The 15,117-nt window shown below is 49.0% G+C and overlaps 5 protein-coding genes across 5 annotated transcripts; 3 read left to right on the top strand and 2 right to left on the bottom strand.

Annotated features, from left to right (window-relative positions):
- Positions 1–131: 131 nt before the first annotated feature.
- Positions 132–1,762, top strand: P175DRAFT_0559517 (protein GET4; the record flags this gene model as incomplete). Its single annotated transcript, XM_040900924.1, has 5 exons — positions 132–220; positions 276–532; positions 632–784; positions 846–1,642; positions 1,694–1,762. 4 exons carry the CDS (start codon positions 132–134, stop codon positions 1,439–1,441), a joined length of 1,095 nt encoding a protein of 364 aa, XP_040750086.1. The 3' UTR covers positions 1,442–1,642; positions 1,694–1,762.
- P175DRAFT_0534457 (uncharacterized protein) lies at positions 1,545–2,193 on the bottom strand (the record flags this gene model as incomplete). Its single annotated transcript, XM_040900140.1, has 3 exons — positions 1,545–1,642; positions 1,694–1,762; positions 1,839–2,193. The coding sequence occupies 3 exons, from the start codon at positions 2,191–2,193 to the stop codon at positions 1,545–1,547; spliced, it is 522 nt and encodes a 173-aa protein (XP_040750087.1).
- A 420-nt stretch (positions 2,194–2,613) lies between these two features.
- Positions 2,614–4,247, top strand: P175DRAFT_0503495 (replication factor C subunit 4). The gene is made up of 5 exons (XM_040897649.1): positions 2,614–2,913; positions 2,970–3,190; positions 3,245–3,344; positions 3,395–3,817; positions 3,878–4,247. Exons 1-5 carry the CDS (start codon positions 2,825–2,827, stop codon positions 4,101–4,103), a joined length of 1,059 nt encoding a protein of 352 aa, XP_040750088.1. The 5' UTR covers positions 2,614–2,824; the 3' UTR covers positions 4,104–4,247.
- Positions 4,248–4,555: 308 nt separating this feature from the next.
- P175DRAFT_0518141 (putative amino acid transporter) lies at positions 4,556–13,696 on the bottom strand. The gene is made up of 7 exons (XM_040899036.1): positions 12,272–13,696; positions 11,452–12,218; positions 6,426–6,680; positions 6,323–6,344; positions 5,993–6,265; positions 5,733–5,927; positions 4,556–5,662 (listed from the first exon to the last, which is right to left on the bottom strand). Exons 1-7 carry the CDS (start codon positions 13,307–13,309, stop codon positions 4,772–4,774), a joined length of 3,441 nt encoding a protein of 1,146 aa, XP_040750089.1. The 5' UTR covers positions 13,310–13,696; the 3' UTR covers positions 4,556–4,771.
- Positions 13,647–14,996, top strand: P175DRAFT_0503503 (cytochrome b5 reductase family protein). Its single transcript, XM_040897650.1, has one exon. The coding sequence runs from the start codon at positions 13,701–13,703 to the stop codon at positions 14,877–14,879; it is 1,179 nt and encodes a 392-aa protein (XP_040750090.1). The 5' UTR covers positions 13,647–13,700; the 3' UTR covers positions 14,880–14,996.
- The last annotated feature ends 121 nt before the right edge of the window (positions 14,997–15,117 follow it).

The raw sequence follows: 15,117 nt of genomic DNA on the forward strand, positions 1-15,117 counted from the left end.
TCTCATCGCCAGCCGGCTCGACATCCATTATCTTCTTTCTTTTTGTGAAATTCTCTCTAGTTAGTCATCTGTTTTAATTTATTTTTGTCCTCGTCGAAGGATCGCCGACTGTGGTGATCCCCGAGCACAAGATGACCTCACGGATTGAGAAGACAATCGCCCGACAGCAAGAGAAGTATTTCGACCCCTTTTGTTGCTCGTTTGAGAACTGCGCATCTCGGTTGGTTACAAGAAGTTTATTCTCGAGGCTAATCCGCACTTGCTACTTCTTACAGGATCGCGTCTGGAGCCTACTACGAAGCCCATCAGCAGCTGCGAGTGATTGCTGCGCGATACATTAAACAGGCTAATTATGATGCAGCAGCTGAGATCCTGGCTGGCGGAGCTACTGCCCTCCTCCAAGCTGGTTCGCAACAGGGAGCTGCAGCTAGTGGAGGAGATTTAGCTATCATGTTGGTGGTCGAGGTGTACACCAAGGCAGGCTGGGAAATTGTTGGAGGAGATGATGACGTTGTGGGGCGCGCTCGCAAGAGTAAGTGGAATGTTGTTGCGTCTTAAATTCTTCTTGTGGTGTCTTTTTTCTTCTTAGTAGAGACATTATATAATGCTAACAAGTTATTTCTGACTACAGAGCGTTTGATCGAACTTCTACATGAATTCCCGCCAGAAGAACCCACACGAAGGAGATTCATCCAGGAGATAATTCTTTGGAGCGGGCGTTTTGGGCCCCTGGAACGAGGTGACCCGGAATTGCATCATGCTGCTGGTTCTGTGTATGCCGAAGGTGGGAGCCACTGTCCTAGTTTCGAAGGAGAAAACATTATCCTCTAACCCCAAGTCCATAGATCACGAACCCTATGATGCAGAGAAGCATCTCATCCTCGGTACCTCTGAATCCGCTGAGACACTGGCCAAGCTTGAGTACGAGTGGTACACAAACGACGAGCCGCATACAGCTGGTATTTATGCATCTCGTGCTGTTATCCCTTTCCTTTTGATTGGGAATCTTCGCAGCGCCAATAAGGCCTTCTTGATATTCACATCCCGACTTGCATCTGCAAACCCCTCGCCCGGCGTGCAGGAAGTAAGCAGCGCTAGCTCAGACGTAAAAGTCTTCCCGGCTTTGCCTTTAGTCAATTTCATTAGCATGCTGCTGCTTACGATCCAGCGTGGGAGTGCGGACCTGTTTAAGCAGTTGACCGCGCATTACGCGACACAAATTAGGGAGGCTGGTATGTTGGACGAATCACTGGCTCAGATTGGGGAGCAGTACTTTGCGATTAAGATCCCGAGACAGGGAAATCCCTTGCTTGACATGATGGGCAGCATGTTCTTTGGAGGCGGTGGCCAAGATAGTGGTGCGGGTGGAAGGCGGCCGGCCCAGGGACGCGGCCAGCCAAAAAAGGTCGAGGCGCCGCCATCGAATATCGATCTTGATTAGGCTTGGCCGGGAAATGCAATATTTTGAATGTAGAACATGCAGACTGAACATATCATCGAGACTAACATAATGACACTCGTGTACTGACGGGTACGGTTGGTATTTAGACGCGAGTATCGGGTTCCGGCTCATACATCCAATTGTCCTCTTCCAATGCGGCGACTTTGTTTCGTAGGCTCTGATAGATGAGGTTCAGAATTTCTAGCGGGATCAGTCTGGTAATTCTAGATATCGAATGGGAAAGCAACTCACCATGTGGCTCACTGCTCATCTGTCTGTTCCTGTTTCGGTACATCATCTCTACCAAGTTCGCTTCAATCTCTAAAGAAAGAGCAGTCAGTGTCCGATCAGCCAATACAAAGCGAATTTCAGGTAAGAGAGCAAGAAGTAGCCATACTTTCTTTCTCGCGTCCGTTAATCTCTCCCTGCCCGGCCTCGGTAGCTGCTGTAGAGTTGGTACCTCCCCCTCCCTCGATACCTTCCATCTCCTCCCCATCCTCTCCTACCAGCGGGGGCAATACCGGGATATCCAGCTTGTACCCGCCATTTTTGTCTTTCACGACAATTTCGCCGTTATCGACAGGACCAGAGGACAAGGACGAGCTGGAGTCTGGCGCAGTAGACTGCAGTATTTGGGAAGAAAGACCAGACATTCCAGGACCTGAAGTGGGGGCATTGGGAGGAGCTGCTGAGACAGGACGTCTGCTGAGATGGTGGTGGAAGAGATTGCGGCGGACCGAGCTTGTACCCATTGCGGATGGATATTCTTCTTCTGGGGGATAGAGGGGAGATCTATATCAGGGCAACTTTGTATCATCCAGAGTCGACGTTATACTTGGAAAGGTGCTTGGGTAATTGGGATTAGAACGATTCAACGAAACAAAATTTCCTGCGCAAGATTTTGTTATTTTGTATGCATTGAGGATGAATTGAGATTTTTGAAGAAGAAGAAAAGATTAAAAAGAATAAGATAATTAAGGTAATACTAGGTCAAATAGAAGGAATCGAGGAGGAGTGCCTCAGTTATGTGAGGAAGGAAGGATCTCTAAACATCTGAGAGGCCGAGGAGATTGACAAACAGAGCAAACATGGCATGGTCGCCGAAAGAGGTAAAATGAGCATCACGCAGCTGCGACCACCAAGACAACGTGTGTACAATTAAAACATAATCTATTTGATGCCGTTATATTCGTCTGTTTAAAGTACTGCGTCCGTTAACTAGTTACATCTGCAGGCTGACGCAATAGACGCTCAGCTCAAGGGACGACAAGCTCCATTCCCATTTAGGTAATCCGCATCTCGACGCGTCGGCGGCCGAATTTCGCGTCTTCCCCAGCGGCAACTTTTCTCTCTTGTCTATATCCCCACCACAGAAACATCACCATGGTTAAAGCCGAATCATCAGCCAGTGCTGCTATAAACGGGCTCAAAGCCAACACAGCGGGGGCTCCCCCTGATTACGAACTGCCCTGGTATGTCAACGAACCCGCAAGCTTAATTCCCCCACGCTGACCCTCACAATGTCTAGGGTCGAAAAGTACCGCCCGACTTTCCTTGACGATATTGTGGGCAATACGGAGACCGTTGAGCGCTTAAAGATTATCGCAAAGGATGGGAACATGCCTCACTTGATTATCTCGGGGATGCCTGGTATCGGAAAGACAACTTCAATTTTGTGTCTGGCGCGGCAGTTGCTCGGAGATGCGTACAAGGAGGCCGTGCTGGAATTGAATGCTAGTGATGAAAGAGGTACATCTGGGTTTAATACATAGTTGGAGGAGCTTAGACTGATCCGCTTTCCAGGTATTGATGTGGTCCGGAATCGGATCAAAGGGTTTGCACAGAAGAAGGTTACGCTGCCTCCCGGCCGTCACAAGATTGTCATCCTCGACGAAGCAGACAGGTATGTACCAGGGGTGTTGATAAATTTAGATCACTAACTTGTGGTCATAGCATGACATCTGGTGCTCAGCAGGCGCTCCGTCGTACGATGGAGATCTACTCTTCTACGACGCGATTTGCGTTCGCCTGCAACCAATCGAACAAGATCATCGAACCTATTCAGTCCCGATGCGCCATTCTCCGCTACTCACGATTGACCGATGCGCAGGTTGTGAAACGAGTGAAGCAAGTGTGTGATGCCGAAAACGTGGAACATACCGAGGACGGACTCGCAGCGTTGGTCTTCAGCGCCGAAGGCGATATGCGTCAAGCTCTTAATAACCTGCAAAGCACATGGTCCGGATTCGGATTGGTTAGCGGGGACAATGTTTTCCGCGTGGTTGACAGTCCTCATCCAATCAAGGTGCAGGCGATGATTAAGGCTTGCTGGGAAGGCAAGGTCGATGTCGCGTTGGAGACCCTCAATGAGCTCTGGTATTTAAATCCCACCCCCTCGTCGATCTGATGTGGGCCGATCTAATCTTGATTATGCAGGGACCTCGGCTACTCTTCGCACGATATCATCAGCACGATGTTCCGAGTGACGAAGACGATCCCAACTTTATCGGAACATTCGAAGCTCGAGTTTATCCGTGAGATCGGGTTTACACACATGCGGATATTAGATGGGGTGCAGTCACTTCTTCAGCTGAGTGGCTGTGTGTCGAAGCTCTGCAAGATCAACATGAAGCCGCAGTTGTTTGAACCACGGCGATCCTGAGCTGGGGGATTCAGTGTTTTATATTGGCATATTTGGTGTTCATCGGAGTTGGATGCACGTAGATTATGATATGATACATGTTAATTATTTCCTAGTTTGGTAGAGAAAGGAAAAATCATAAAATAAAAACTCATAGTTATATTACTTTTACCTCTAGTCCTGGTAGCTAGAGTGAGTACACGACTGGGGCTTATTTCTGCCATTCCACGCCTGCATGTTTATTGACATGTTCAATAATTATGAGAGATGAGATATTGTGCTGGATTGGTTGGCTGGTTGGTATGAATGAGGCGCAGATACAGCAGAGGAAAGAAATATAAAGTTACATCCATACAGTCTGCTGTCGAGTTCCCTCTTCACTTCTTATAACTACAGGTGGGACAGATCGATGAAAAACTATATCTAGTACTTAGTGAACTGGAGAAATCGGATATCGTGGAGGAGATTTAGGTCGAGATTGATAGTCAGTATCTGAGTACGTGGTAGTAGTATCACCATTCAGGTATGCTTCTTTATTCTCGCATCAAGGTATATATATACATACATATATATATATATTCATCCCACTAGCAATCGTCTATACTAGGGTATATCTCCTCCGCCATAACCTAAGTGGGTTATAGAAAACGGTGGAGCTCAAAATAGGGTAAGTATTTACGTACGTACTATCAGCTACTGCGCCATATTTGTTCCATCACCGTAGCAGCCCCCAATACCGTCTCTTCCTCTAGCTTCCTTCCGATGACTTGCACATTGACCGGGTGGCCGTTCATAGCCGCCGCGTCGTAGAGATTCCAGTTCCATGCATCAGCCTCGTTCCTCGGCTGGTAGTCGTGTGGCGCGATGTCCTTGTCAGCGCGCACTTGGTCGATGGGGAAAGTAACGGCCGGGTAGTCTAGCACGTTCCAGACCTTGGTGTATCCAACCCAGCGCATGGTTCGGTGGGGAACAGCAGTATGCGACATGGTCGGGCTCAGAAGAACGTCGACGGGCTTCCCGGATGGCGACCGGACTGCATTCCACTTATCGAGGTACTTCTTTTGCAGGGAGACCTTCTCCTGGTTCAGCTGCCAGTATTCGTAGACGGAAATCGGCTGGCCCCGGTTCACCAGGGCTTCCACGTGTGGGATATAGGATTCCCCGGCAACAGCGATGTCCCGGCGTATGTCCTCGCCGCCATCGGCAGTGTAGTATCGATCCAGGAGATGGATGTAGCGCAGATGGTCGGATGTGTCCCAGGCGATGACCTCGTGGCCCTTGGCTTCGAGCTTGGCGACCAGTTCGCGGAGGGCTCGCTCGATGGGCGGGTGCACCTTGACCATACCGTCGTCGAGGATCAGCCCGATCACCATCGGGCGACATTGGATGTCTTGGAAGCTGCTCTCGTTCCAGGGCAGAGGGACGCATTTTGGATCCTGGTCCCACGGTCGAGAGTCGGCGAGAAGTCGGCTGATATAGCAGAGGGAGGCGAGATCGCGCGTCAACGGGCCGACGGCCGAAGGGACATGCTCTTGTCCTTCAGTCGAGACGGGAACGCCTCCGTAAGGGAGCCGGCTGCTCTATTGTACGGGTTAGATGAAAAAAAAAAATGGATGGATGCTTTGGTGGGAGCTGGATTTGAGAACGTACGCTGGGTTTGAACCCATAGGATCCCATCATGCTCTGTGGAATCCGCACACTTCCACCGATATCTGTGCCAAATCCTAGAATCGACCCATGCAAGGCCAGCAGAGCAGCCTCGCCCCCTGTTGAGCCACCGGGTGAAAAAGCAGGGTTTCGGGGGTTAACTGTCAGGCCCCAGAGAGGATTCTCGGTTTCACACCACTATTTGATTGTTCAGCGATCGCATCCCCTGTTTCTCCGGTTCGGTCGCGCATGTCTCAACTCACCATGATGCTTTGGGGGAGGTTTGTCTTGGCCACAATCACAGCCCCCATGCCTTTCAACAGCTGGACGAGAACTGCATCCTCTGCAGCGGGGGCAAAGGACCGACCCACATAGCCAATAGTGGAATCATATCCTTTGACATTGAATTGATCTTTCACGGTAACCGGAATTCCATGAAGTGGCCCTTTGAGCTGGCCGGTTTTCTTGAACTCGCAATCTAATTCCCGAGCTTGAGCCAGGGCATCCGCAAACACAACCTCTGTGATGCAGTTCGTCTATCCCCCGGGGTTAGTTCCGGTATGCGAGTTGCACCAAAGGTCAAGTCAACTCACAAGCTGGTGAGCTACTGTAGCTCTAGGGCAACCAAGTCAGTAAACGTTTCTAGATTACTCGCGTCGGTAGAGATTCCCGTGGTGTAGTCGAGGTATTAATTACCTTTGGATGTAGGCGCGAGTTACCTGCTCCGCGGTAAAGCTTCCATTCTTCAGCTTCTCTAGTAGACTGGAGATATTGTCGATGTCCGTGATTTCTTGAATGAGAGGGTCACCCTTTAAAGAGGACCGGTCATGGACTGAATGCACCTGAGGAGGACGCTGGTCGATATCGAGGACCATATATGGTTTCAGGGCTTGGTCCCGCAAGGAGCGTTTCTGGGCCACGGTTTGCTCCCATGGCTGAAGGCTGCCCATGCTAGATCCAGATCAAGAGAGAATGGAGGATATACAGAGTAGAGAATGAGTGAAAGCGCGGGGTTCCTCGAGTTCGGACGAAGTTTACATTAGTCAGCGGTGCTCAACTGTAACTAACTATCATTTTCATTTCATTTCATTTCTAAATAGAATACAAGCAGCATCGTCTTGCGCATATTATCAGATGATTTGCAGTGGAGCCGGAAATAGTATAATAAAAATAATAATTGCGTTATTATAGAGTATCCTAGTGTAGGTAATGCGTGGAAAGAGAAGAAGTGGTCAAAATGTATGAGAAAGTCTCAGGAGAAGATGCAGTTTCAAACCATAAGAGGGGCTTGAAATTCTTTTCTTCATTATATTATTCTATTCTATTCTATTATTCTATTATTATATAAAGTATTATATTAAAGTCTTATATTATTCTACAAATCTGGAGTTCATTCCTGAGAATGTTCCCTTGACATACGCTGTTCTCCACCCACACCCAAAGTGAAATCTCCTTCTTTTCTCCTTTTCCCGCTCTCCATTCTCTCTCCCGCTTGAGAAATCAGGATTTATGAAAACCCCCTCCTGCTACTTTTCCTTCATCATGCCATCATGAGCTCCAGCACTCCCACTCATTCCTCCAAATCTGGCTCTCGCAGAAAGACAACTGGAACCATCGCAAAAAGAGCTTGCGATCAGTGCAAATTCCGCAAAATCAAGGCAAATTATTCCCGCGTTTTCTGCTCATCTCATCTCACCCTAAATCCTTTTAGTACCTGAACTACCCCATACATACCCCATAAGTTGCCATGTTGGAGTCCTTTCTTAAACTCTTGACAATATGCCATTGTCGATTCAAAGCGTGGGGGTTTGAGACTAACAATGTGATTCGACCTTACAGTGCAGTCTGTCGCAGCCTTGCAAAGCATGCGTTTCTATGAACTTTGAATGCACTTTTATTCAACCCCAGAAAAAGCGGGGACCCATTGGACAGTGAGTTCCCTCGACCTCTTTTATTTATTTATTATTATTATTATTTTTTTCTCGTCTTCTTTCCTTGATATTGATACGTGGATGGTTGCAAAGTCGTGTAACCCAGATCCGACAGCAGCAGACACCTGTGCAGACTCCCACCAATGCCAGCCCCGTGGATGCTCTGACAGGTTCCTTCTCCTATCAGACAGGAGGAGGTAGCTCATCCGGAGAACATGGAGCCCCTGAGTCGATCCCATCGTCAATACAGAATAATAATACTACTACTACTACTACTAATAATAATGTTGCTCCGTGGCCTACCCAGGGTGAAGCTCCCGTTCCCACTGACGTCTCTCAATCTCAACCAGCTGGCTGGCAGAACGGAGTGGCTGCTTGGCCTGAGCGGGATGATGTCGAATACTGGTTACCCGATGCAATTGGTGGTGCCGCCCAGATGCCCATCTTCAACTTCCCCCACAGCAATATCTACCTGAAGACTTCCCTTCCCTCGATCGTTCAAGATGATCCTAATTCTACGCTTCTACGATCATCTCATGTGGAGCCGTCCGGAGCTCCCGTTACGCCTGTGGGAATGATGCCGCCAGCACCGAACCAGCGATCGGCATGGCCACCGTCGATCGTGGAGGCCAATATGATTCCTTGGATTGATGTCTACTTTGACCGATTGCATGCCACGTTACCACTACTGAATCGGTCCTCGTTATTTATCCGTCTCCTGTCACAGGAGCATCGCACCAACCCCCAGTTTGGCTCCATGCTTCTCGCCCTATGTGCCTTCTCTCTTACCCAGCCGATTGACATAAACGAAAGGTCGACTTCTTTATCGCGAGCCCACCAGGCTCGATCCATGATGAACGAAGCCATCAAGATGCGGAGCTGTTCGGACTTTGGCGAGCACCCAACCATTGAGGCCGTCTTGACCAGCTTCTTTCTTTTTGGCTGCCTTTTTGGGAGCAATCAACACAATGCTGCGTGGCTGCGCTTGCGGGAAGCTTTGGATTTAGCTGCTGCCTTGGGCTTGAGCAATCCGCACTTATATGCTGATTTACCCAGTGTGGACCGGGGCCAATATTTGCGAACATATCTTGTCTTGTCCATCACGGAGAGGTAACGGCTTACCCCGTACTAATGCGTACAGTCGGTTCTTTGCTGACGGGCGATTTCTAAAGGGCATACGCATTGCAGCGTCGACATCCAATCACCTTCTGGGGAAGACCAAGCCTTAGTATGAGTTCCGTCCACGATTTCATCCACAATGCCACCAACAGCTTGGTGTCCGGTATCGTTGTCCATAACGAAAAGGACGCAGAGGGCATGTTGGGCTTGGCATATTTAATGGAACTGTTCGACGCTATTGATGAGGATGTCATTGATTGCTGGAGCCGCCGGTGCAACATAAACTCCGGCTTTTGTCCGAAGCTCACCGCGGCCAAAGCTTTATCTATCCATGAGATTCTCAACCATGTTAGCGAGTCGGAAGCCTTGAGCGGATATGACTGGTTTGAGCGTTCCAAACTTCATCAACCGACAGGACACAACGTTCATCCAGTCTTGGGTCTCAGAGGAACCCAGTGTGCGGATGTTTTCATCACCAAAAAATGGCTGCAGAATCGGGTCTGGGTCTTGTGCTCCACACACGGGCTGTTGGTTCATACATCAGAGTACCGCGAGCTCTGTTTCAACTACGCAATTACTGTTGCTGAAGAAACACTTCAAATTTGTCGGAAGCTGCGCCTGAGTTCTATGGAAGCGCATGGAATCGGTCTCGTAAGTTTTGAAAAAAAAAAAAAAAAAGATCTCCAAGAACCAGTAGTGTCTCAGATGTACTCATGGAACCACCTAGGTTGAGAAACTCTACGATATCGCGGTCAGCGCAATCTGTGTTCTCTTTAATGTTCAAGTCCCGCCTTCCGATGACAATGATCTAGGAGCCCCAGACTCCACGGTTTCGGATGGGGTGACTCCTCCTCAAGGCTTGACCCCTCCAATAACGCAAACCAGTAGCACTCCACGATTATCGCACCCCCTTGCAGAAAACTTCTTGTTCGTGCTGAGCAACCTTCGGGGCGGAAGACATCCTTTTCTTCCCAAATTCAAGGCGTTCCTGAGGATGACCCATGTTGCTCAATAACATCATAGTCCACATCCGATATTTGAGACTTACCTTGATCCAGAACATCAGGTTTAAGTCACGACGTAAAGGGTGCCTCCAGTTGAGATCACCCAGTGCTTCTGGCGATCATGCCACCTACGAACCATTTCTGGCAACTCGACTTGCGTTTTAGAGGACGGATGTGTAAGCAGAGTAGAGGATAAGATGCCCAAAAGCTTCCTCCGGTTTTTGTGCACAGATCGAGGCTAAAACCAAATTGGGATTTACTCATTTCCTCATTTCGTCACGGAGACGCTTCTTTCTGGGGATATTGCTACTCAGACCTCGACGGTCTTTTCATATGACCCAACCCCTCCAACTTCAGGAAATGGAAGACCTTGGACCGCTGGTCAATATTGGACTCTCCTAACCGTCTTGTCTCATTGGGGATTAACTGTGAGGTTGCTCGCTGGATTCCACTTACTGGAAATGAAAGTGCTTCCGGAAATTTCGAGAGCGCTGTCTGCGGCCACATTGATCAGAGAACAAACTCTCCCAAGCTCAACTTTGGATACGCGCGAATGTCCACTCAGAGTGTAAACCCCTTACAAGTCACGCATTTTGGGGACGAGTCTTTCTTTCACCAAGCAAAATGTTTGTCTACTGCTGGGATCGCTGAAGGAGATCTAGCGGATAGCGTCCATCCTTTTCTTTTCTTTTCTTTTTCTTTCCCCCCCAATGACTCCAAGGCAGAAACAGAAGGGCCATACATCCCCCATATCTGTGTCTTTGGCACGAGTATAATGGAAGATTTTGTACCGAGAGCACCCCCGCCTTCTCAAACCCGGATCTAGATATCTCTATTCGACACACGACCCGATATCGCTGAACGCCACCTGATCTGCAGCTGTTCTCTGAAGATGACAACCCCTTGGTAAAGGGAATCTCTCCAATTCTCGAGCGCTGCGTTGCATTTGCCTGCAGATTCAAATAGGTATAGAATAGGCTGAGAAAGAGACGTACAATTCATATCCTGTCTATCGCTTCTTGTTCTCTCTTTCCTTTCTCTTTTTTTTTTTTTTTTTTTTTTACCAAAAAAAATGTACATAGTGTATAATTTGCCGCCGTATATTGGGTGGTAATTCATTCATGAATATTAGCTGCGTGGTCAACTAACTAACTATCTATCTATATGAAATAAATCATTTTGCCCATGCGTACTCCGTAGGTAGGACCAGTGAGTTAACTACTAGTAGGTAACTTAGGTAGTCCTCATGGTATTCTATCATAAATAATAGAATCTAGAATACTCCGTACATGTCGAGAACCAAAAAAAAGAAAATAATAAGTAAATAAATGAAAAAATGAAAAAAATGAAAAAGCTCTTTCAAAGACAAAACAGACAAATTTCGTATTCAGTTCATTAGTATAGTAGAGTAAGTAGAACAGCATAACATAACATACATGGAGGGAAAACAAACTCTGGTATCCATTATACACCCGGGGAATGCGAATGGGGTATCATGATATATATATATATGTGTGTGTGTGTGTGTGTGTGGCATGGGAGGGAGACTCTTGACATGATAGTTAAAATAGATAAGATATATAAAGATGATCTTGGAGAAAAGAAAAGAAAAGAAAAAAAGAGATGTTCGGAAGTCATCGCGATTGCCAGAATTTCCACCCCGGAAACGTCTTGCGGCCATCTCGCTTATAGATTCGCCAGAAGTATACGGGAACCCCGGCGACGATGAACGCCACCACGATTAGGGTTTGGAGGGGTTCGGCAATGATGGCGCGGCTGAGCAGAAACAGACTGACGCAGCAGAAGATGATTGGGGTGGAGATCCAGGTCTTGTACGGTCGTTCGAGGTGAGGCTCCCGGATGCGGAGCACGATTAGGCCGAGGACCGTCAGAAAGTAGAAGGTATATCCTGCGACACCGTAGAAGGTGACCAGCGTCTTGAATTCGCCGACAATGATGTAAAGGAGGGTGAGCGTACTGTTGAGCGCCATGGCGTTGATGGGTGTGTATCCGAACCAGTTTCCGTCGCCGAAAATGCGCGAGATGAATTTGCTGGCCCACGACCGGCGCTGGAGCCTGTTCATTCCGCTAGAAGAGGAGTCGCGAGTCCATAGGTTACCGAAAAGTGAAGGGAGATATCCTTCTTTGCCAGCAGCGTAGACGAGTCGTCCGCTGGTGAATATAGTTGCATTCAGAGCTCCGAAACAACTTGCAGAAACCACCAGCGCGAATATTAAGGCCCCCACGGCACCAAACACCTTATCACCAAACTGAACGGCAATGGTGTCGCTGGCAGCAATAGTCGAGTGTGGCAAAACAAGGAAGTAGGAGATGTTGGCAAGTAGGTACGAGAGGATGACTAGTGGCATGGCGGTATGGATCACACGAGGGAGGTCGCGATTAGGGTTCTTGAATTCGCCAGTTACGTAGTTTGTCTGCCATTCGTTAGTATCGCAAATAAAGATGACTGGGACAAATGTTTCCCTACGTTGTCCCAACCATCGAACGCCCAAAGCCCCGCATACAACGCGACAGCCCAGCCGGATATGTCCATGTTTGTGTCTTCAAACCAACCTGTTTTCCACTCCTGATTGGCAGTCCCTTTCGACGAAAACCCAGTTGCAGCCACAATGATTCCAATAATTGCGACTCCGAGCAGTGCGACAAATTTGAAGAACATAAAAAGATCGCCAATGCGCGCTGCGAGTCGGGTAGAAAGACAGTTCAGAAGAGTGACGACAAACAGCCCTCCGAAGGCAACTGTTTTCTCGATCCATGGGTTAACCTGGTCAACCTGAGCGCCTACGACAGCGCGAACGACATACTCCCCAAAGATGATAGAGATGATGGCAGCACTTCCAGGCTTGAGCACCAGGACGGCACACCATGTGAAGAGAAACCCCGCCAGCTCCCCAAATATCTTTGACAGGTAAGCTTGAGCGCCGCCATTGAGAGGAATCGCACCACCTAACTCCGCATAGCTAGCTGCTCCCGTCCAGGCCAGCAAACCGGCAACGAGCCATGCAATTAGAGCAGCACCTGGAGACCCCACATTGGCATTGACCTGGCTAGGAGACGAAAAGATCCCTGAGCCGATAACCAGACCTACCACCAATGACAGACCATTCAGATACGTCAAGGTTTTGTTTCTTTCCAACGAGCCATCACCGAGACCCCTTTCTCGATCAAGCGCGGATGGAGTCCCCAAGGGAGCGTAACCCCCTGCCGTCTGGGACAGGGGAAATAGGTTCCTCCCAAAATCGAAGGCGGAGGAAATCGAATAAGATCGACCAGACCGCGACTGTGAGGACTCGTGATTCAGATGTAAACTCGAGGCGGAAAGAGGATCCTCATCTTCTAGGGAGAGTTTGCGCGAAGACGAAATGCCTGACGGGGACGAGGAGCGCGAAAGGTCAAGCCCGGATTCAGGCGAGGAAGAGGCGAGAGAGGCAAGTTCCAGGGAGTCCCTATGAGCATCATGGCTATCCGATGCTGGTCCGGAGGCCGAGAAGGTGATCCGGGACATCGCGTCCTCACAAACCGAATTAAAAGGAGGTTGAGGAAGTCGTAGTGGCGGTGGTCTAGAGGCGGAGGGGGAGAATGAGTTCCATGCCAATCAATCAGGGGAGCACAACCGGGAGTTGTCTCTAGGGCCAGCCGAGGGAAAGAGCCGATCCCAGAAGCACACGAAGCAGCATAAACACAGTAAATCTAAAGATGAAAACAAGCCGGTGGATGAAGTTTTGAGGTGGAAGAAGACGAAATGAAATAACGACGATCATCTGGATTTCCCGATCGGGACTAGTGTATTCGTCTTGTAAAAATAGACCCAGAAAATCACCAAAAATGCAAATGAAGATGCAGAAAAGACTTCAACTTCTCTCTCCACTCTCGGATTCTACACTTCCACCCGTCCCATGAAGCCTAGAATACCGTCGCGGGGCTTCTTTCCTTTGGGCGATGTATCTCCCACAGCGACGAGGCCGTTAAGTCGACCGCAGCGACGCCATGCTACTACTTCCTCATCTCCGCCATCTAGATCATCTGCCACCTCTCCCTCGGGCCAACGGCGGTGGCTGCGATTGACTTTGGTCACCGTCACGGCTGCAGGGATCGGGGCGTATTTTCGGTGGACACAAGATTCCGGGTTAGGGTCATCTACTACACTGAATCCCCTGCGCTTTACTCCCTACTACTTGGTTTCCCGAGAGCCAGTCTCGTCCACAGGTAGCTTATTTACGCTGCAGCCTCCCCGGTCGGATGGAAGTAACCGCGAGGTATACGATGAAGCATGGAAGACCGGAGTTTGGAGCGTGATGTTCAAACAGCCGCAGCTGCAGATTGGAAGAGATTATACCCCCCTGCCATCCTCATCGCCAGACGGGGATGATGAGGAGTGCCTACGATTTTTTATTCGCAAGGATCCCTTTGGCGAGGTTTCTCGGTACCTACATAGCCTAAAAATTGGTGCACCCATTGAAGTACGGGGCCCTCGGATCGAGTGCGAGATTCCATCGGAGACGCAGACTATACTCTTCATCGCTGGTGGCACCGGTATCGCTCCTGCTCTGCAGGCGGGACATACCCTTCTACGCCGTACAGACCAATCTCACAAACCCCGAATACATATCCTCTGGGCGAATAGAATGCTAGAAGACTGTAAGGGCGGCTACAACGCGGTTTCGGGGACTTCTTCAGATGGGACCCAGAGATCGTGGCTCTCCCGGCTTCTCAAGACTTCGAGTCCCGATGCAAACCATAAACCGGTCGAGAAGTCAAATAATCAAGATACATCCCTTGTCATACGGGAGCTGGAGTCTCTCCAGTCTCAGTATCCTGGGCAGGTGACCGTTGAGTATTTTGTTGACGAGAACAACACCTTTATTGGGAAGAAGTCTATATTAGATTTCACCAGATCTGCAGTAGTTTCCCCTACTTCGCCCAGACGCAACATGATTCTTGTTTCCGGGCCAGAAGGGTTCATCAGTTACATGGCAGGACCAAAGCTTTGGGCCCAAGGCAGGGAACTCCAAGGCCCAGTTCAAGGAATCATCAACGACCTCAATCTCCAGGGTTGGGCTGTATGGAAGCTTTGACAGCTTCCCCAGCTTTAGATTAGCATCTTTCCACCTGTAATATATGCATAATCCATTCACAGATACTATATGAATACATATAATGATTTACCGCCGATGTCGGCCGGCAGGCGTGCGCTAACCGCGGTTGTCGGCGCTTCCCCGGAAAGAACCAATAATAATGCCCGACATTTGATTCGCCGCGGACCAAAAAAGAACGAAGGGAAGAAAAGCGATTCTCAACTTCTCCACGATCCGC

This window comes from Aspergillus ochraceoroseus (assembly GCF_002846915.1).
Source record: "Aspergillus ochraceoroseus IBT 24754 chromosome Unknown P175scaffold_7, whole genome shotgun sequence".
NCBI classification, from domain to species: Eukaryota; Fungi; Ascomycota; class Eurotiomycetes; order Eurotiales; family Aspergillaceae; genus Aspergillus; species Aspergillus ochraceoroseus.